Raw genomic sequence first — 22,025 nt, 5'->3', positions numbered from 1 at the left:
GCTCAAGAGATACTCTAAGGTAACTTTATCTTAAAGGGTTAATTCATGATGGCACTGGCAGTAAGTTCTGTACAAAGGAACATGTTTCAGCCATACACAATAATCTCTGCACTGCATGGATTTTAATTCTGCAAGCTGTACACAAATTCTCAAACATGTCAGAAGCCAAACTGCAATTTGTCTAACTGCCTTAAAAAAAAAAGATACACACAAGGGAAAATGGAGAACCCAGTAAGAGCTATTTTCTCACACCCAGGATGCACTGGGTAAAGAAAACATCTCTGATGATACACTGTTATCTCCTGTATTCCAGGGTCCTGGCTTGATGTTTGCTGGAGGGGTGATATCAAATGCTGAGCTTTCTGGGTCCCCCCCTCCCACATTATGGTTAATGTAGAAAAGGATTGTACATAAAATCTTCTAGCTGGTGCTAAGTAGCCATGAGATGGATATAAACTGAATTCAGCAGATTTCTATAGGAAAATCACCCTGATTCAAGTTGCCATGTTCACACAAGTAAGGAATCCTAAAACAGCCCAAGTATTAGTCATATCCTTTTGTTCAGTTTCCATGTCATTCTTTGCGCTTGGAGCAAATGGTGAACTTCAGTTAAGTCTGTATTTCAAAGCTGCGTTACACGTTACATTTTTATGGCATGCTCATAAAATCTGCCTGGTGTTTACATGATTGCATATTCAAACAGAAGAGAGGCAACTGAGAGTACTCAAGTTAGTTGGGAACAAGAAAGCTCTTGGTTAACTCAATTTGGGGTGTGTGTGTGTGTGTGTATACATATTAGACTAATGTGTATCAAGGAGGCATGATTATCATTGCAGCTGCTGGCCAAGTAAGCAGTCCATAAGTTAGGTGAAGCAATACAGTGGTACCTCGGGTTAAGAACTTAATTCGTTCTGGAGGTCCGTTCTTAACCTGAAACTGTTCTTAACCTGAGGTACCACTTTAGCTAATGGGGCCTCCCGCTGCCGCTATGCGCTTTCTGTTCTCATCCTGAAGCAAAGTTCTTAACCCGAGGTACTATTTCTGGGTTGGTGGAGTCTGTAACCTGAAGTGTCTGTAACCTGAGGTACACTGTACATCCTTTACACAGAAAATTACTTATTTCCAGAGGGATTAAGTCTCTGCATCAAAAAGGGAGGCACTGATTAAGCAACAAAAACTGATCTAATTTTTTTATTTTATTTTTTGCTCAGAATGAAATGCCACCTAAAGTAGCTCAACTCAACTACCTCGTGCCAGATGGATGCTGCCAACTCTCTATTACAGGAATGAGGCTGGTGCAAAAACGTTTATATGTTGTTCTAATTGCCACAAGACATGCATACTCTATCCACCAGCCTTAGGGTAAGATTAAACATTCTGCAGCTGAAATACAAGTACAAAGCAAAAAGCCAAACAATTTGTAACATGAGCCAACTGTACCGGATACCTGATCTCAGCTATAGCAGAGCAAGACCAACTTTTGAATCACTAAAGTTTGAGAGTGGCAATCACAATTCTGTAAAAGCAGCTCCATATGAGATTACTCTTTTGAAGCTTAAGGCTCTTACAAGGTCATTTGTTCCATTTATAGTCACTGACCAGAGTTGACAAAGCATGGCTTACTTTAAAGATGGGGAGCCTGCTCCTGATGATGTTGGACTTCCAACTTGCATCAGTCCCAGCCAGCATAGCCAACTGCCAATGGGAGTTGGAATTCCACAATTTATAGAAGGCTACAAGTTCCCCCATCCCTGATTTACTTTGTATACTGTCTGAATCTAGAGACAGGTTTTGCACACATGCAGTGTAGCCTGGTGTGAATAATGATTGAAGCAACACAAACAGATGTGGGGAGAAAGCTGAGACAAACCACAAACTGATGATACAAACCAATCCTGTGGCATAAATCACAAAGATGGCTGTAGCTTTTGCTACGGATTCGAACAAAATAAAACCTACTTGCCACTGAATCATTGTTGGGGGGAACTGGAAGTGTTCTAGTTTCTGTCTCTTGCTTGGATTGCACAAATATAATGTTCCATCTTATCCAGCATCACTCGAAAGTACTCATTTACAACCTCTTCTGAAGTCTCTCCCAGAGCAACCAGTTTAATTTTCCTTTGAGACTCATCAATGATTAGTTTTAAGAGCAAACAGCAGCCACCTTTCACCTTTTAAGATCTTACCAAAATGTTGGCATAGGTACAGCATGTAAGAGTGATTCAGGCATGTTATGGTAAAAAGAGAAGATTCACACCAAGCCATCGCTAGATGCCTTCTACAAAACAAAGAATCTTGTTGCAACTTAAAAGACTAACAAATTTGTTGTTGCGGGCAAACATCTACATCATTAGATGCAACTCTAGACCAAGAAAGCTAATGACATAATAAAAATTTTGTTGATTTTTATGTTACCACAAAACTCAATTGCTTTTGGTGCAAAATACCAACACTGTTACCTTTCTGTGAATTGTCTCAGTATTTATTTACCAATTTCTCCTTTTTATTGTGATTAAACAGAAAGATATCTTGGAAGTATTTTACAGAATTAGAGAAGGAATGAACATTGCTGGTGAAAGTTTCTATGAACACTAAAACAACACTGGACACTGGTCCAGAGTTTCTAGCAAACCATGGGAACTACTTGACAAACTGCGTAGGCTTTTACACTGGTTTGCTTCATTTGAAGTGATTCATTTTTCTGAGATCAGTCAAAGCAATGAAGTACTATAGTATGACCAATCTGAAATTAACGCCAGAGCAACTTGTGTTCTCTCTAATGAAAATGTTATTTCTAATCCCTATACAATCAACAGCGAATACTGTTTACTTGTGAGACAGCTACACCTGAGGTTCACTGCCTTAGGGAAATAACAATGCCAGATCCAGGGATTCCCCAATGTACACATTTTCTTCAGGGATAGATTAACTTTGCTTGTCCCTTTGCATTTCAAAATGAAAACAACATACCTGCTTTGCAATTCCAACCAAAAAGAGTGATGAAGAAAAGAAAATGACGACAATTAATTAAGAAAGCTGCTTATGTGGCTACTACAGCAATTATGGTTCATGGCGGTTCATGGTCATTAAGGAGTCAAAGGATTTGTAATATGGGACACCTCTTTTTTACACAATCCACAATTTCAAACCTCACGTAATAGTCCTAAAACAAGCATCCAGGGGATTGCCGAGACCCAAACTGGCCTCTCTGAAAGAGTAAGGCTTTCAACACACCATTCCACAAGAGCTACAAAAGACAACCATTGACAGTGCAAACCCAACCATTTAAAGACTGAGATCCTAATAACCCTGAGTACCCCTACTATTGAAAGCTTATAAATACTGAAGAGAAAAGGTTGGTATTTAATCATTGTATCTTAATCATTTTATGTTTCATATGCATAGCCATATACAGTTGTTATTAATAATGGCAGAGAAGCTTCCCTGAAAGACAGCACTGTCAGTTTGCCTCTTCCCTATTGCAAGCTGGATAAGGCTATGGACCAACTGCAGCCCCACCGTGGACCATTCGCAACTCAAGGAAGAGGTGGGAAACACGTGGCCCTTGAGATATTATTCAGTTCCCATCATCCCCAGCCAACTTGTCCTCCAATGGTCAGGAGTAGAGCTGCGGAGTGTAGTTTTGTACCACCCTTCATCTTATTGATCCCAGGATGATTTACAACAGCCTTCCCCAACCCAGTGTCCTTCAGATGCTCTGGACCTACAACTCCCATCATCCCTAGCTGCTTGCCACACTGGCTAGGGCTGATGGGAGTCCAAAACATTTGGCGAGCAGGAAGGCTGGTTTACAATAATTAAAAACATAAAATACAATTCAAATACAACAGTAAAAGAAGTGTAGGGTTGTGATCGGTCAGATAATATGAAATAATGTTCAAATGTGTTTAAATCATTGTTTCCCCGTAGGCATCTGGTCAAGCACTTTGAGAACAGGAAGTTTGACTTAGATGGGTCATTGGCCTGATCCAGCAGGTTGTTCTTATGTTCTTATGAACCCAGCTTCCTTGGTCCTAATCCAATACTCTTCCTCATCTTGCTGCAATGCAAATATTTTGGACTACATCACCCATCATCCCTATCCACTGGGGTTGATGGGAGCTGTAGTCAAAAGCATCTGAAGCATCTCATGTTGGAGAAAGTTGTTCTATTCACTAGTCAACGGCCTTTGCTAAGTGATGACTTCTAATGCCTGCAATCACACCAAATGACTAGTAAGAGAAGCTTTGCTATGCTGCTAGTTTTGCCCTCCGCTGCTAAATATTGCCCACATTGCTGCCCCTGTGAACAAAGGCCACAAAAATAAAATAGAAATTAATGCAAGCTGCCATATACAGTGACATTTGGGGGATATTTGACTGTGGTCAAATAGATAGCCAATGACAAATGATAATAAGCAGTGCTTTTTCGGGGGGGCGCAGGGGTACGCATACCCCTAAACATTTTGTGAATCTAAGTTTGGCCTTATTGAGGGTCAGCAATTCAGTATGAGTAGGAAAATTAGAGTACCCCTAAACATTTTTTTTAGAAAAGAAAAGGCACTGATAGTAAGTGTTTCATGAATTGACCCACTGCAGCATCCTACTAGAGAAACAAAGATAATACAGGTAGTAGTAAGGATTGAGCATTGAAGGAAAATATGAGTGATCTGCAGAAAAGTTAAATCCTCTAATTCTAGCAGTAAGGTGACTGTGGAAGTGCTTTCACAAATTGTTTACATTTATGATAGGGAGAGCCCACATCCGTCTTGAGCACCATACTGCAGTATTGGCAGCCTATGTGCTAATCCAGCCAAGCCATATTTGATTCAGAATTATCTGTAATTGGAGCAAATTCAAAGGCCATTCTCAAGCTTTAGAGACATTCTCACAGGATTACTAAGTGAAACCTTAGGTGGCAGAGACCAAAGGAAACAAGATGAAAGCTAGTAAGAATCATTATAGATTAAAAATGTGCCAGTGTGTGGACAAAATGATGCATTTTAGCCTGCAAATTCTTCAGCATACCTTTGCCCTGGCATATTAAAATGCTGCACAGCATGGTGGGGGTGGGGGAGAGAGACAAGAAACTTTGCAATATGACAACTTTAACTAGAGGCAGAAAAGAGTTATTTGCTTCTTCAGTACTGTTTCTTTCAGATGTCCATTCTTTGGGTACCATCTGCATGTAAACAAACACTGACGGCCTAGAGTAGCACTATTTTTGATATTAACACCAGATCCAGATGCATAACCAGCTTTCCATACGTATGAACTGGGGGGGGGGAGGGGAAATAAAGATATGGAATCATTCCTGACATCTTTTGAGTTGGTGCATTTCAGACAGTGTCTTCCCATCTTACAAACACCATATATTGATAACCTTGCAAGAGATGACCTTATCAAAATTTGCAGTTAGCAATTCAAGAATCCTTTTTCATTCCAAGCCTGCTACTCCATACAACAGTTGTACAACAGAAATCAGAGCCAACACCCAAAGGCTGCATTTTGTAAACAGAAAAAAACAGGCAAACTTGAGGGAGGGAAAGATGCGCACATTTACAAGGCCTTCATCTTCCCTAGGTCATACTGCACCACCAGTGATCAAAGAGCATGGTGCATTATCCTGTATATGTCTTTCAAAAACTGTTTGCCCTGGCAGACTGTGCTACCTTAAGCAGCTTATCCCTAAACCACAGCCTTCCAACAAACCTTTACCATTCAAGAAGCAGCTGACAAATGCAAAAACCAGGCAGATCCATCCTGGCCCCATGGCATTTGCATAAAAAAAACTTTTAACTAAGGAGGATGTCAGAGAATTCCACCCAAACTGGGAGGGGAAATTGCTGGTGCTCCCAATGTCTGGAACACAAATCAATCCAGCAAAAAGCACCCCCACTAATCCAGGGGCTAGGGGACACAGATTCAGTCTCATGAAAGACATTATTTGAGCCTTATCGTGCTCAAATAGCGTAACATTTGGACTGAAAAATGCAACATCCAACGCCCAGGTGTTCTCTGTTCTAGGCCACTAATTCTGCAAACGTAAGTGAGGAGAGAAGTATTTATCTGGCTGGGTTCTAGAGGAGATGCTTGAAAGTCCACAGAAGAAGAGAGCGGAGATGAAGTGGGGGGTGACATTAAAACAACTACTAAGTTAAAAGAATTAGAGGGGATATTCCTAACCATTATACAAGACAGATATTTGCAGAATGAGTTCAATGTTTTGGGGCTTATCCCCTTCTTTTTTTTAAAAAAAGTGAAGCTGTTTGCATATCATTTTTCAGGTCTCAGAGGTTTTTATGCCCCAACATAACATACAGGATCACTGAAAGCAAGCATTGGCATCTCACTCCCATAAGTCACACAAACCAAGCTATAAATCAGAAAAATTATTTGTGTGACTGGCTTTTGGCATCTTAACCCCAGGTCTTTGTATAAACAAGTTAGCTGGGACTTGATGTTGGCAGTCTTGTAAAATCTTTAACAAAATAATAAGATATCCATGTTGACTTCCAAACAGCAGTGTTGCTATGCCAACAACAACATGCCTTGCCTGAAAAAAGAAGCTATAACAGACTATTTGAATGTTACCCTGGCTATACATGGGAGCTCAGTTGTCCATCTGTGCTACCTAAAGTGGTGGTCTTTGGACCGATGCCAGTCTACGAGCCACTGGCTGCCCAACCCCTGGGACTCCACCTCAGCCCAGGTTGAGACCAAACATGGTACTGGTCCCTGACAAAGTTGGGGGGGGGGGAGGTTGAACTATTGGATCACCGCATCAGATAGCTTGAGAAGCACCAGTTTAAACGAACCGAGCACAATGGGTTTTCCCAATGGAGTTGCCACCCTCCTGATTGAGGAGGGATAAGTCATAAATCATCAATTCCACAGCAAAGACTCACACCATCAAGCACAAACAGGGTTGGGTCACTTAAGCTAGGGTGGGTGACCTGTCATCATCCAAATGTTTTTGCACCATCGTCCCTGACCTCACTGGCTTGGATTGATGGGTGTCCATGTATATCTGGAGAGCCACAGGTGTCTCATCCCCAATTTAAATGTTTCCCAATTTGTGGAGAAGTGTTCAAGGAAACAATGCCTTCGGTGTTTACAAAGCTCCACTGCCAGTTTCAAAATACATGTGAAATAGCAAGTGGAAGAGTTTGACTAAAGCTATTATTTCAACAATATTAACTTTTGGAGTAAACAAGGACTGTGAAAAGTGGCGGCGTAAGTGTCAATATGAAGTAAAGATTCACAGTCATAGCATTTATTTTTGCTGTCGTGTTACACCTCTGCAGATCATTAAGGAAGAGAAGCCTACAAGAAAAGAAGCACATGGAGACAACAAGTTTACCATGTGAACTCAGTGCACTCAGATCCTAGCTAGCTATTCAATTCAGGTCATACCAGCTGGCTATTTTCAGACCTGCCCTGGGATAAGTCAGCCATGCCCCAAATGTAAACAAAATGGCTCAGAGAAGTGATAAAAAAAGCAATTAAGGAGCATCATTCTTCAAAAGAGGTGGCTTTGCTCCCATGAAATTTTGCAATCAGCTTCAATAGATCAAAAGACTATAATGATTTTAGATAAAAAAGAAACTGAGGGGAGGGGGGAGGAGAGATAGTATTAACAAAATAGCTTCAAAACAAATAATTACCAGTTACCACCCAACTAGCTCTTTGTAGACAACACTGCAAAAAAAACAAAAACCACAAAAAATGCAACCAGCCAGAATAACTCTTAACTGATACTTAATGGTGTCATCTTTCACCAGGCCATAGGCACAATCCAAAATCACAGAATTGTAGAGTTGGAAGGAAGGGATCCCAGGGATCATCTAATCCAACCTCTGTGGATATAGCCAGCATGGGCAACCACTATAGAATACAAGCTATACAAGGCTGGTTTGCCTACTTTTTCCTAGAAGAAAGCAGTCATCATGAAGGACCTGAAGCCCGAGAATATTGCTGGTATGTCATGCATTTCACCTTTTATCCAGACACAAGTGTTTCTTTCCACGAGCAGAAGTCTCCATGGAGTTTGCAATCTCCCTTTCTTCCAAGGAGAGATGTTGGGCAGAAAGGTGAATAAAACTGAGTTCTTCCATGGTGTGTTTTAAACCTCTAAAGTAGTGGTTGGGAGCCTCTGGTTCATCTAAACCCCTACTTTGTAGGTTTAAAACACACCTTTCCAATGGTTCCAACCGCACACAGGTCCACCCCCTGCTCGCATTTACAGTCCAAGTATGAGATGCTTTTATCAGCTTCTAAACCACAGGTTGCATTATGGAAAAGAAACAAATCACAGTCTCAGAAGCAGGAGCCATCTGACATGCCGTAAATAAAAAAAAGAAAACAAAGCTGCTTCTTAAAATCTGAGCTCATGCAACCACATAAAATAGCATGCTTGCTAAGTTCTGCCTTGAAGTGGCAACCACTTTTGCAAGCTGTGGCTTCGTTCATTTGTCTTTATGAGGTTTCTTGAAGGATACAAAAGAGCAATAAATATACCCTTCAACATGATTTATAAGTAACATCGCCTTCAGCTGTAAAGCTTACTTTGCCATGTTTGAGCAACTCTGTCTAGAACTCACATAAAAATACTATTAAGAGCAAATTTACAATCTAATACTAAACTGCTAGAGAGGAATTGAAACATTACTAACACACTTATAAGTACTGCAGCTAAGAGAGTGTTGGGGGGGGGGAGTCAAGAACGTGAAATGTTTTATCGTCCCAATCCTGACCAAGATTGCACCTTTTAAGTGCAGTTAAACAGACTTGCTAGGAAGCAAGCCCCCTTAAATACAGTGAGATTTAATTTCCAAGCAAGTATACATATGATTGGCTCAGGATGAGTAGTTTGACGAATTCAGAAACAACTAGTTCAGTGCAAGATCTACCGGTAATCCATTGCTTTATCTGACACCAGCTCAATTGATCCTTAAGCTGTAATTACCAACAGCTCTGATGCTGTGCATTTTATAAATAAACTGTCTTCAGTGAAACTTCCAGATGGCATGTTTGGATGTACAAGTTGACCACTGGTTTTTTTTTTGCATGTGTGTCGTGCAATAAGGAAGTGGGCAAAGCTGTGTTCATGTTGTTGGCGTGTAGAAATACCCTTCAGACAGGAAGAAAGGAAGTAGAGACAGAGCACGGCTGCCTTACAAAGCATTCTGCACCAGGAACAAGCTAGGAAGCTCATTGCTGTTCAAATTTGTAATGCTTAGCATGAGCTGTGTGACTGGCCTTTCCTACAGTCCCAGTACTGTGTTAATTAGAGGGTGTAAAAAAGAAAAAGTGGGGGGACAGAACACCATGGAACAAGGCTAACTGTCATAGAGATAATTGCACAGAAGACATGAAGTATCTGGGCAAAGTTTTCCTCAAGGTTTATTTGCAAAACTTCCTTGCTAGGAACACGGCAGCACCTGGCTAAAGAATAAATCTGCTCAACTATCAGAAGTAGTTTGTCTCTGAATACCAGTTGCTGGAAACTATGTGGGGGAAGAGTGCTGTTGTGCTCAGGTTCTGCTTATGGGCTTCCCATACGCACGTGGCCGGTCAATGCGAGAACAGGATGTTGGAGTGAGTCCACATTCCAGGTATGTCTGAGGTTTGCCATGGGTCAACTGCCTATCCAGCATTGTAGGGGATGCAGAAAAGAGACAGATGGGGGACAAAAACAGGTAAATGGAGCGGAGCACTTGTGGACTATGTTTCATATTAGAAAAAGAGAGCATGGTCCAAAATTAAAATACCTCGGATATTTTGCAAAACTTTCTGGCTGCTATGAACATAATGAATGGGCTTGAACTCAGGCACATCCTGATGAGTTGTACAAACAGATTAGTGTTTTTGGTTGGTTGGTTGGTTTTAATTTTACCTCAGACTTTCCTTGTCTCCTCTACAAGATGAGGAGGGGATAAAAATATATGTTTCTACTGATATTTTGTAATATCAAGTGAACAACTGAGTAACGAAGAAGAAAGAAACTTAACAGTAAACCATAAAGTGGGAAGAAAAATTAAGTTTTTTGGGGGGGGGACAAAGCTGTAATTTATTACTATTATTTATCTATTATTATTATTAATTATTATTATTAATTATTATTATTAATTATTATTATTATCAAAAGGCTGGCTGCCTAAGCAAATCCCATTTCTCACATTTATATATTATAAGGTTTTTTTGGTACTTTTAAAACTTAGTAAAAAAAAACATTTCTTAAATTTTAAATAAAGTTTTAAAACATCTTTTAAAAATACTTCCAATTCACTCTCGCCCCACAAAGCCAGGGCTTCCGACTCCTTTCTAGAAGGATCCTAGCCAGTGAGAGACCATGTAGCAAATGTCACAACACCATATTGCCAAATTTATTTATTCTATTAAGAAATCTGTATACTGCCTTTCACCAGAAGGCCATAGGGCAGATAATAAACAGCATCCATACAACATAAAAACATACGTTTGGCTAAAGGACGACATCATTCACAAAAAGTCAGGACTATTCAGAAAGAGGGCTATTTTTCCTCAGTATGAAGAGCATCAATTTCCCCTTTGAAATGATCACCAACAAGGGCCACTTTTTGATGCCAACTAACATTTCTGCAAAAAAAAATCCCCATTCCCATCCCCAGACCTAGTTCAAATAAAATGTGAATTTTACACTCAAATTTGGTTCAACCAACGCTGTTCACCAAGAGTCCTACTTTTCTGCTTTAAAGAAACAGAGTGAAATACCTTCAGTTTTACAGCTTAATGGTCACTAAAATAGGGGCACAAACCACTTAAGCAACTCTCACAAGAGTTTAAGAGCCTTGTTACTGTAGCTTATCTCACAGCGTCCAGTCTTTGCTCCAAATCATCATGCATTACTCTAGCAAGCATATTATTTATCATCAGATAAGAAGCTGTCTTGTGACTCTTGGCAGTGGCGAAAGAACCATCCAGCATTAGAATATTATGCACAACACGTCTGTATTTCTTCATTGGCAATAAGCAAAAAGAAAAAAAGAAACCAAATACCTTTTTTTAAAGGAGGCAAACACACAGGTGCTTGTTGATCTAAATTCAGCTTCCCTCAATCCAACATCTCACAAAAACAGGCATTAAGCCAATATGGTGCCCCATTACCATTGTTCATTTGTACAAAATGGCATAAACATTCTTTTTTTACAAAAAAAAAAGTTAAGCCAAGCTGCTCTTTAGCACTGCAGCTCTCAAATATGAACTGTAAAAAATGGCACTGAACTGAAATGAAATTTGCAGTGCTTCAGTATTATCAGGAACCCATCAAAGCTTCATAACTTCATGGCAGCCCACTGAACTCCATGCAGAGTAGCAGCCTTTGCTTTGATAATATAAGTTGTGTAATTTGGCTAACATGGAGGATAGTGACAGTTCAGCAACCCTTCCTTTTTGACTGCATTATTCTTTCTCTCTCTTTTTTCTGGACATCATCTCTAGGCCTTTTAATGCAAGGCAATTGTATGGTCAAGGGGTGAACCAGCTGTAGTCCCGGGGACAACAGATAATTAAAAAAAAACAAGCCTCTAATATTTCTCACTGGTATAAAACACTCCATGTACACAAGGGGAATCCATGCTAGACATTACTTCCTGGGCATGAAGCCATCACCCATGAGGATACTGAAATGTTAGGTAAAGGTAAAGGTAAAGGACCCCTGACAGTTAAGTCCAGTCGCAGACGACTCTGGGGTTGCGGCGCTCATCTCACTTTACAGGCCAAGGGAGCCGGCGTTTGTCCGCAGACAGTTTTTCCGGGTCATGTGGCCAGCATGACTAAGCCACTTCTGGCGAAGCCAGAGCAGTGCACGGAAATGCTGTTTACCTATTTATCTACTTGCACTTTGACGTGCTTTCGAACTGCTAGGTGGGCAGGAGCTGGGACCGAGCAACGGGAGCTCACCCCATCACGGGGATTCAAACCGCCGACCTTCTGATCGGCAAGCCCAAGAGGCTCAGTGGTTTAGACCACAGCGCCACCCGTTAGATTAGATTAGCCTTAAAGGCAAGTAAGTGTTTGGGTTTCCCTGATACAGCTGGAAGAAACAGCATTTGCCCTTCCCCAGAAAACCATGTTATGGGGTGGATTCCAAATATAAATAAGCTAGATCTGCTTGTACTTCAGCTAAGCGCAAGGGAGCATGCAGGGCACCAACTTTCTGCAAAAGGCTCTAAGCAAAGCAGAAACAAGCACTAGGGCCATTAGTGGCATAGGTGACTGCTTGCCTATTGCTAATGTGAGAATCCCAAGAACAGATCCCTATTCTGTCGTAAGTACACATAGCCAGACACCGTCTCTCAAGTCAAGTCCTGCTACCATCAAGGACTGCGGTGAAAACAATGGAGGGAGTTGTAAATCGCTGCATGCATTGAAAAGTGCTATACAAACAGCTAAAGATAAATGAACCGCAAATCCACACAGCGTTAAAGCTAAGGCATTTTTATGGTTAAGTTAGTCTCTATTGCAGAATGAACATTTTAGGAGTTTTGTATTGTATGTTTTTGTTTTTTTGTTTTTTTAAAAAGTTGCTTTTAACCTATTTTTATCTACTTGCATTTTTGTTTGTTAAGTCACGTGGAGACATATATTTGTTTTTAACAAAGTAACTAACAACTGCAATAAATAAATAAATGCCAGTTAAGCTCCCACTGTGGGTATTAAATGTGGTTATAGGTGGGTATTAAAACAAGTGCTCAACTCTGATGCCGAAGTTTAAAGGATTTCAACATGCCTGGCTTTCAGCTGAATTACTGTACTGTACACTCATTTATTATAGCTGCTGCACAGTGGTTAATAGAAGGAAGACCATATACTGTAGCTCACTACAATAGACAGCCTGAGAGAAAGTATTTGCACTCTTAACCCCTTGCTCAACTAAGACACAGTGGGAGAGGTCAGGGAGGAACTCACACTGATGTTCCTTGGATGACTATCAGAAGTTCCCCAATAAGAAAACCAATGACGACATACCAGCTTCCCTTGAGGACAACTTACCCAACACTAGCAATAGTCCCCTGCAGCCACAAGAGAATGTTAGGTTGCCACACTTATTAGGGAGTCCCATTGAAATCTTTGGGATTAAGTTCTAAGTGAACATGCATGTGGTTGGAGGGTGAGAATCCAACACCCAGCAGTTATTTAAAACTTGTCCTCAAAATGACTCTTCTGTGCTCTTAGAACAATCATTTCCGTGTCTTTGGGAATGCAAAACATTGTAGCAGAACAATACAGTTCTCCACAAAGTTTCTTAAAATAAACTTCGCATCTTACTATGATGGTGAGGGCCCAGGCAGCTCTCTTTGTAATGTACAGAATAAGCTGGTCTTCTTGATCTACCGCACAGAAAGCCAGGTATCTCCTTCATAAAGGGCTTCAACTGCTATAATACGTTGGCTCCTAATAATGAGTCACCCGGTGACACATATTAATCTGCCAACTACTCATTACATAAGAGTTGGAACAAAGTTGTATGAAATAGTGACATGCTTCCCAGGCCCATTCCATTAGTGCAATCTGGATAGCTATATGAGTCATGCACCCCAACAGACCTTTGCAGTTTGAATGGTGGTGCTCAGAAACCCAGGAGGGACAGCTCACTTCTCTGTGAAGTTTTTTATTTCATACTCTCATTCTTTCAATGTGCTTTATGAAGCCATCAGTCTTTATGGGAAAGCTCCACCGCCACCACTACACTCTAGGCATGCATGACTACTTCCACAATATCATCACCTTCACCATGGATTACCACATACAATCAAATCGCATCCACTTTGCTCATCATCTGCTAGCATGCAAGGGAAACAACCCACAATCCCTGGCTCACCATTACATCCAAACCAGGGGCTGTGGTTTGTTTCACTCCATAAGGTAAGACGTTTTTCTTGGTTTACCATCATGATTTGCTTGGAGTGAAACAAGCCATAATCCCTGAATTGGGCACAATGCCAAGCCTGGGCATGTTAGTTTGATTCCTCCATGTGCCAGTTGGGAGGAGCCAATTGCATGACTTACCATGACACGCAAATACAGACACCCTTGGGGAAAGTCGTATTAGCTCAAAAACCTTCGGCTTCCATAGCATCTGAATTCACACAGGCACACAAACCAAAGAACAGCTGTTAGTGTTTTGAAAGGCCGACCAACGTAAAATACATAGAAAGCTCAGGAGGAGGATTGAAAACATAGGGAGTTTTTTTACCAAGTCAGACAATATGTCCATTCTCCTCTCTATTGCCTACACCAACCAACAGAGGATTCACCAGGTTTCAGACAGGGAGTCTGTCTCCGCTCTACATGGAGACACCAGGGATTGAATCTGTGACCTTTTCCCCACAAAGCATGTGCTCTACGCCACTGAGCTCTCTTAAATTGCTAGCTATTGGGTGCCCAAGGGTTTTAAGGACCGGGTCTTACCTCTGCCTTCCCCATCCCAACACCAATTCTAAGCTCACAGCAGAGCAGTACTGAGTAATGCCCTCTATTGCCTCATCCCAATTGCTGATAGATCCCAAGAAGATTAATGTGACTAGAGCAATGCACTGCGAACAGTTTGAGTGTGAAGTGTAAAGAAGCATGCAAATATAATATCTTCAAATATCTGATGGGTTTTCACATAGAGGATGGAGCAAGCTTGTTTTCTCCTGCTCTGGAGGGTAAAACTCAAAACAATGGCTTCAAGTTACAAGAAAGGAGATTCAGACTAAACATCAGTAAGAACTTTCTGACAATAGGAGCTGTTTGACTCCCTTGGGAAGTGGTGAGGTTGGACAGGCCATCTGTCAGGGATGCTTTAGTTGAGATTCCTGCATAGCAGGGGGTTGGACTACATGACCCTTGGCATCCCTTCCAATTCTATGAGGAAAAGTGACTGCAGCTATGGCTGTGTGTGTGTGAGTGTGTTAAGGCTCTCACATATTTCAAAAGCAGCGGAAAAATAATGATTCCGTCAAATCTGATTCTGAAGATGCCTTCTTCATTTTTTAAAATACTGCTAGCCCCTCAAAAATTACTTAAGCCACCTTTGTTCTTGTACCAAGTGTTGGTTGTAAAGTAAATGTCCTTACAAGAAACAGCACATCCCTTGACCAGCCTTCTTTGGCTTCCTCCTTAACATGTGTATTCTAGTACTGCCATTTCTGAGACACCATTTCACTTGGGATTGCTGAGCATAGGAAGCTGCCTCATACCGAATCAGAACACTGGTTCATCCAGTTCTGTACTGTTTACACTTAGTGTCATTCGCTCTCTGGGGTTTCCCAGTCCTACGTGGACATGCAGGCAAAGTAGAGCTATGGCCCTACATCTATCAGCTTGTCTGTTCAGAGCTTCTCAAAGCTTAACAGCAATGCTCTGAAAGCCAATAGAGCATTTGTTCCATCCTTCTCCCTGCCCCACCCCCATTCCCAACCCCAGAAACACTTATGTACTGCTTTCAAGAAATGAAGTACCCTTGGCCCTCTCCAACTCCCATCAGTTCAAGCCAGCACAGAATATACTCAAGAAAGATCAGCAACATCTGGAAGACCACACGTTTCCCCACCCCAGGTTTAAGATATCACTCAGTAACTTGTGTTGCATGCACAAGGACCCAGGTTACTTCCTGGTATCTCTAGGGAAGGCCAGGGAAGACTGGAGAGCTGTTGCCCATCAGTTTGGTCCAGCCCAAACATAGGCAAACTCGGCCCTCCAGATGCTTTGGGACTACAACTCCCATCATCCCTGACCACTGGTCCTGTTAGCTAAGGATGGTGGGAGTTGTAGTCCCAAAACATCTGGAGGGCCGAGTTTGCCTATGCCTGGTCCAGCCTCTGTCAACCCCATAAAAACTGCTCACCATGCCTGCCTATTGTCTATGTTGCATAGCACTGAAGTGAACTGTAAACCCAACATGTAATTATATAACAGCATCTACCTATGAGTTATATGGGACCCAGGTGGCGCTGTGGGTTAAACCACAGAACCTAGGGCTAGCCGATCAGAAGGTTGGCGGTTCGAATCCCTGCGAAGGGGTGAGCTCCCGTTGCTCGGTCCCAGCTCCTGCCCACCTAGCAGTTCGAAAGCACATCAAAGTGTAAGTAGATAAATAGGGACCACTCCAGCGGGAAGGTAAACGGCGTTTCCGTGCGCTGCTCTGGTTCGCCTGAAGCGGCTTTGTCATGCTGGCCACATGACCCGGAAGCTGTCTGCGGACAAACGTCAGCTCCCTTGGCCTATAGAGCGAGATGAGCGCCGCAACCCCAGAGTCGGACACGACTGGACCTGATGGTCAGGGGTCCCTTTACCTTTACCTTTACCTACCTATGAGTTATATTAAAAACTAAATTCTTATAACACCTCCAGTCTTCTTCTAGGTACCGGTAACTGTGACCTATCAAAATTAGCAATATCTTAACACGTTACCTCTTCCCTGCTTCTCTTTCTCTGCCGTCAGGCAAATTCCTGGCCCATTTTTTTTTCCTGAGATAGCCAAGAGAATGAATCAAAGCTAAGATATGTATTGCTCACAAATGAATTTTATTCCCAAATAAATGTCCTCAATACAAAACCAGGTGTCACGAGAATTTTTCGTTGACCCATTTTATATTCAATCCAGATATGATTTTTGCCCAGATTTCTTAGCTAAGAATCACAAAACCAAACAAGAAGAAAAACTTGCCTGAGGGTAACCAAAATAACCAAGAAGTTGTGTAATTTTAAAATATTTGAAAGTATTCAGAGCCTGATGATCAACATTTCTAAAGAGAGGGGAAAAGGCATCGATCAGATGTACACTAACTTGGCTGCAAGTACAACTAAACAAAATGGGACTTGCTTTTAAGTAAATGTGCATGGGATTAAGCTGTACAACATATTTTCCAAGTAGAGAATTCAGGATTCTAATTGAACAGTTACATATATTGCTACTATATTACATACTATATTACAGAGGTAGGCAACGTGGTGCCCTCCAGATGTTGTTGGACTACTGTTTCCATCTTCTCTGACTGCTGGCCATGCTATCTGGAGCTGATAGGAGTTTCAGTCCAACAAGATCTATAGGTTATTGAACTGCTAATATAATACAACTGGGCAAACAAATTCTTTCTTTCTACAATGCATCTTCATTTTTGCATCAGTACAGGGAAAATGCCATTTAACAAAATGAGGTCTGTTCTGCTTCGTATTCATTTTGAGCCTTAGTATCCATTTCCTCCAGGTTCCATATTTAAAAACTTAAATTATTTTCAAACAATGAAATAAACGTTGGTTAAATCATTTCATATCTTATTGATAAAATGTCACCATGATCTCCATCAGACCAGCTGAACAAATATGTGAAATACAACTTAATCTATGCCAAGTCCTGTGCTACTCAGCCTAATCCTAACATTTACTCAGAAGTAAATCCCATCAAATTCAGTGGATGTTACTCTCAAGGAAGTATGCAGGCTAGGTTTTCATGAATTATTCTTACAGGAATATAGGATCTACATGGCCCAAATAGATAGTAAGGTTTGCCTGGTTAACGAATTATGGCAAACTCAATGCATTTCTGTTGTAGGAAAAAAGTTATTGGCAGAATTGCAAGCCCTGTGTTTGTTGATGTGGCATGAATGTAAGGAGCCCAATGAAACAAGAACCTTTATGTAAAATCCCCCCTTCTTTTGTTCAGAGTTCACTTTTCCTAATCTGGAAAATAAATGCAAGAAGCCTTGCCATATTACTTTATTTACAATTGCAGGCCAATCCTGTATATACTTACTCAGAATCAAGCCCTACCAAATTAGGAACAGATTGCTTCAGGTAAGTGTGTAATAGAACTGCAACCCTTAGTATTTTATCATTTGCACTTAAATTGACCAAAAGCCAAATCTGAGTGCAGCCCATATTCAGAGATAACAAATCAATTCAGTCCAATTTTTTGACCAATAACTCCTACTCAAATTTCCTGCTAGAGCTGCAGGGGATCCTCCACAACACTTCAGAAGTCTCTGCTTCAACCTCCAACTCCCAAAATTTATACAGCATCTGCTGCACTAATATGCAACACTGCAACCATGTTACAGGCACAGGGTTTTAAATTTACTTATTGTGATACCACAATAAGTAACTATCAAGTTCAATGGCTTTGCTCTTAGGCAAGTATGCATACTGGCTGCAGTCTCACAGTACAAGGCAAAGAATGTTTACTCAGAAGTAAGTACCCCCAGAGTTTAACCAGGTTAACTCCCACATAAATGCATACAGGATTTGAGCCTAAGGTGGCATAGTACAAAATGTTCTCCTTCACTTGAATTGTAATATAATAATGTATAGAAGATTACAAGTGGGAACTGTAACAAAATATTGCAGTGTGAACTGCTCCTACTCAGGTTTCCAGCCAGCTAGCCAAGGCCTCTTCTAGGCACCCTGAACACTCCATTCCACATCCCCCACCCACCCACACAACTGGCTAGCATTCTGTGCCCACAGCTCCACTAGGGTTTCCCCTCACAGTTGCTTTTCTTAAGGGGGTGGAAAACACTTCCACAAACCTTTGGGATCCCTCAAGCTTACTGAAACCTCTGCCTTGTGTGTGTATGGTGCCTACCAATATGTAAGGATAGGCCCTTAGAAAACTTGGTTCAATACTAGTATGAAAATACAAAACAGCTGTACATCAATATTTTAGGTAATATTTCCACTGATTTGCAAGCAAACACGTGTTGTGCATGTTGAAATGGGGATCATTTAACCAATGTTATTTCTAGGCCTCTTGGATTTTACAGCAAAATCAGCAATAAATAGAACCTGCTTTCCTTAAAAAAGACTTGAAGGGTTTGCATTTTAATAGAGTACTTTAAGCCATTGTCCTATAAAAACATGCTTACGCACTTAAACATACTCTTACAACCCAGTAGCATGTATGTTTCGTTGGATGAATGCCACCAGTTTCAATGGGTGTGTTTAGGAACTGCAGCCTTCAAGGATGTAATCCTGCCTCATTAATGCCAACAGAGATGCTGCTATTGATCTTAGTGGGAAGTGGATTGGACCTTTGGTGACAATCCTGTACAATTTAACTTGTAACAAAAGAAGCCCAGTGAAATTACTAGGACATGATATTCCAAGTTTAGGTTCAGAATGTAAGGCAGGAATCCTATGCATATTTTATAGGCAGTCAATGCAACTAAATTACTGTGGATTTCTGGATAAACATGGCTAATATTGGTAAATTACACACACTAGCATCTTTTGCACAAACACATTTAGCCTTTTCTACAGTGTGCATGTGAATGCATGTGTGCAAGAGAGAAAACCCACACACACTCTTCAATGGCTTGTTTATATATATATATATATATATATATATATATATATATATATATATATATGAGAATTTCAATGGATGTTAAAAAGAAATCATGCACCTTGAACATAGCATTTCAAAAATTAAATGCATGGGTTTTTGAAACCTATAAAGTTACGCACACATTCATAGAGAAACATGGACACAGTAGCCAAATATGTCTGCAAGATAACTTCATATCTAGCCAAGCCAATTTACCAGGGTTTGTGTAGAGTGCAGGATGGGGAACAAAAAATGGTGGTGGAAACAATGTAATGCTTTGCTAGAGGGATTGCCCTGGCAGCACATCTGCACTCATTTCTTAAATCCCAATTCTGGACAAATCAATCTGCAATCCTCATCCACGAAAGGAATGGATCCCGCTAGTGATAGGATGGCATCGCTCAAAGATTGCTGCTGCAGTAAGCTTGCCTGTTACCATACCAGCACTGGCTAAGAGCAAAAGACAAAGGGGAGGAGGAAATGGCTGTACACGTACAGGTGGAATTCTCTGCTTGCAAGGGAAGGACAGACAAGTGGGCCAAAAGGGACAGCCAATAGAAAGGGAAGAACCCACCACCACCATTTCCTTCCTTCCTTCTCCCCCTACCCCAACCAATCAACTGCTATCTCTAGGTTATCTGCATCAACCAGTATGTTAATGGAAGGAAAGGAAAACAGCTGTGTCAAGGGGGTGGGTGCGGGAGATTGGAGGGGGGGGGGAAGAGAGAAGACAAACCCAGCTGTCAAAACCTGAAGATACACACAGAGAGAGGGAGAGGCATATTTCTACAGGCGGGGGAGCTGAAATACGTTTCAGGGAGCCAGCAGAAGAGGCTTCCAAGAAGGCCACCCACACCAAGGTGGGCGGAGGGAAGGTGGAAATGCCCCCAAGGAATAGAGGTGGGGGCGACGGAGAGAAAGGGAGGGGGGAACCTGCTGTGTGTGTGTGTGTCCCACACTCCTCTCCGGGTCTTCCAGCTGCAAAGGAGAACGAAGCCGAGGGTTTTCCTTCCACACCCCAACAGTCTCTCCACCCCCCCACCCCACGATTTGCCTCTCGCGAGCCCCGTGTAAGCACTCCAAAGGAGGGAGGGAAACTGCTGCAATATAGCAAGAGAGAGAGAAAGAGGAGCAGCAGGAGTGCCATTAGAATAGAGACCTCGAGATCTACAGTGTGGGGGATTAATTAAAAGAAAAAGAAAACTGCGCCCCCCCTGCAATCGCCTACGTTACTAGTCCATAGTGCTGCCGAGCCGCATACGCAGCCCCTTCCACCATCCCCATCGTCGGGCACTCGCTTCCTATTTCTACCACCGCCACCCTGCCCGCGCGCGCACTCCTTCCTCCCCCGCCCCCCCCCACCCCGCCTTGCCCATTTGGCAACCGCAGCCCCGCTAAAGAGACAGGCAGCCCGCGCCAAGCCAGCCTCCCTTTCTCTTTCCCCTCACGAAAGCGCAGAGACGTGTGTGTGTGAATACGAGAATCCTCCGCCCGCGACGCCCTCTCCCCCTTCAGAGGGGCTCCCCCCCCCACCCCGGGCTGCCCGCAAGTCACGGGCTCCCCGCTTACCTTTCACCACCCTCTCCGTCGTCGACAACTTCGGATCCAGCGCCTTGTGTTCAGACATTTCCAGCGTCGCCTGGAGGAGGAGGAGGAGGAAGGCAGCCGAGGCTCGACTCTCTTCTCCCTCACCAGACACAAAGCTGAAGGCGGCGGCGGCGGCGGCGACAGCGGCTTCAGCAGCACCAAAGGCGGCCGCGCAAACGACGTCCCTCCGGCTCCCGGTCGCCTCAGCTGCGGTTCAACTTCACGCCTTGCTCCGCCTGCTGCTCTCGCTCGCTCGCTCGCTCCTTCTCTTTTTCCCGGTGCTGCTGCTGCTGCTTCCACCGCTCCTCCTCCCTCCTCCGGATTTTTCTCCTTGCCCCCTTCTTTATGTCAATCACGCCTCTCTTTTATTAGAATTAGTGGCCGAAGGGAAGAAGCTGAAGGGTGGGGGTGGGTGCTGAGGAGAGAAAACGCAGTCGAAGGCGGCGAGGAATTAAAAGGCGCGGGGTGGGGGCAGCGAAGCCGGAAGATTAAGCGCACGGCTGAAGAAAAACACACACAAAACCACGCAGCAGTCCACACGGCGCCGGAGAAGACGAAGTGCTGCCGCCGCTGCTGCTCCGACTCCTCCTGCTGCCGCTGCACGGGATCCGCGCCGTGCCTTCCCCTCCGCCTCCGCCTCCACCGCCGCGTCGCCTTGCTCGTCGTCGTCGTCTCCTTCTCGCAGCGCCGCCACCCCTTTCGCAGGGTCTCTCCTTTCACTCACGCAGCCGCAGCCACTAGAGCTCCGTTCAGTCCGAGGCGCAACCTACCCTCGCCGCCTAAAGGCTTCCACTTGCCTCTCCCTCCCCCGTTGCCAAAACGCTAGCTCAGGACCCATTGGCTGCGGCCGGGCTGCCAATCACTGTCAATGTAGCCTGACTCTCCTCCTCTCCTCCCACCCTCTTGAAACGCCTCTTCTCTCCCCCCCCCCTCAGGTGTTCGCTGCCACCGCCGCCGCTTTCACCATGCGCAATAGCGCGCGCCGCTTTGATGGCGCGAAGACGTGGGAATGAGCGGGAGGGGGTGGTGAGGGCAGGGGGGGGTGTCCTGCCGGGAGGAGGAGGTGTGGGGGAAAACACACTAGAACT

At 43.0% G+C, this 22,025-nt stretch overlaps 1 protein-coding gene across 5 annotated transcripts in view; it reads right to left on the bottom strand.

Moving 5' to 3' along the window:
* PPP3CA (protein phosphatase 3 catalytic subunit alpha) overlaps positions 1–21,733 on the bottom strand; it is a 180,444-nt gene extending 158,711 nt beyond the window's left edge. For 3 of the 5 annotated variants that reach the window (XM_033160413.1, XM_033160411.1, XM_033160414.1), the window contains exon 1: positions 20,920–21,732. In XM_033160413.1, the coding sequence (XP_033016304.1) occupies positions 20,920–20,977 (58 nt within the window). In that variant the 5' untranslated portion in view covers positions 20,978–21,732. Of the gene's footprint in view, positions 1–20,919 lie in introns of all 5 variants that reach the window. The other 2 variants (XM_033160409.1, XM_033160410.1) reach the window with 1 other exon arrangement.
* Between the last annotated feature and the right edge of the window lie 292 nt (positions 21,734–22,025).

Source organism: Lacerta agilis, chromosome 9, assembly GCF_009819535.1.
Source record: "Lacerta agilis isolate rLacAgi1 chromosome 9, rLacAgi1.pri, whole genome shotgun sequence".
Classification (NCBI taxonomy): Eukaryota; Metazoa; Chordata; class Lepidosauria; order Squamata; family Lacertidae; genus Lacerta; species Lacerta agilis.
This window is presented reverse-complemented; position numbering and strand designations above follow the sequence as displayed.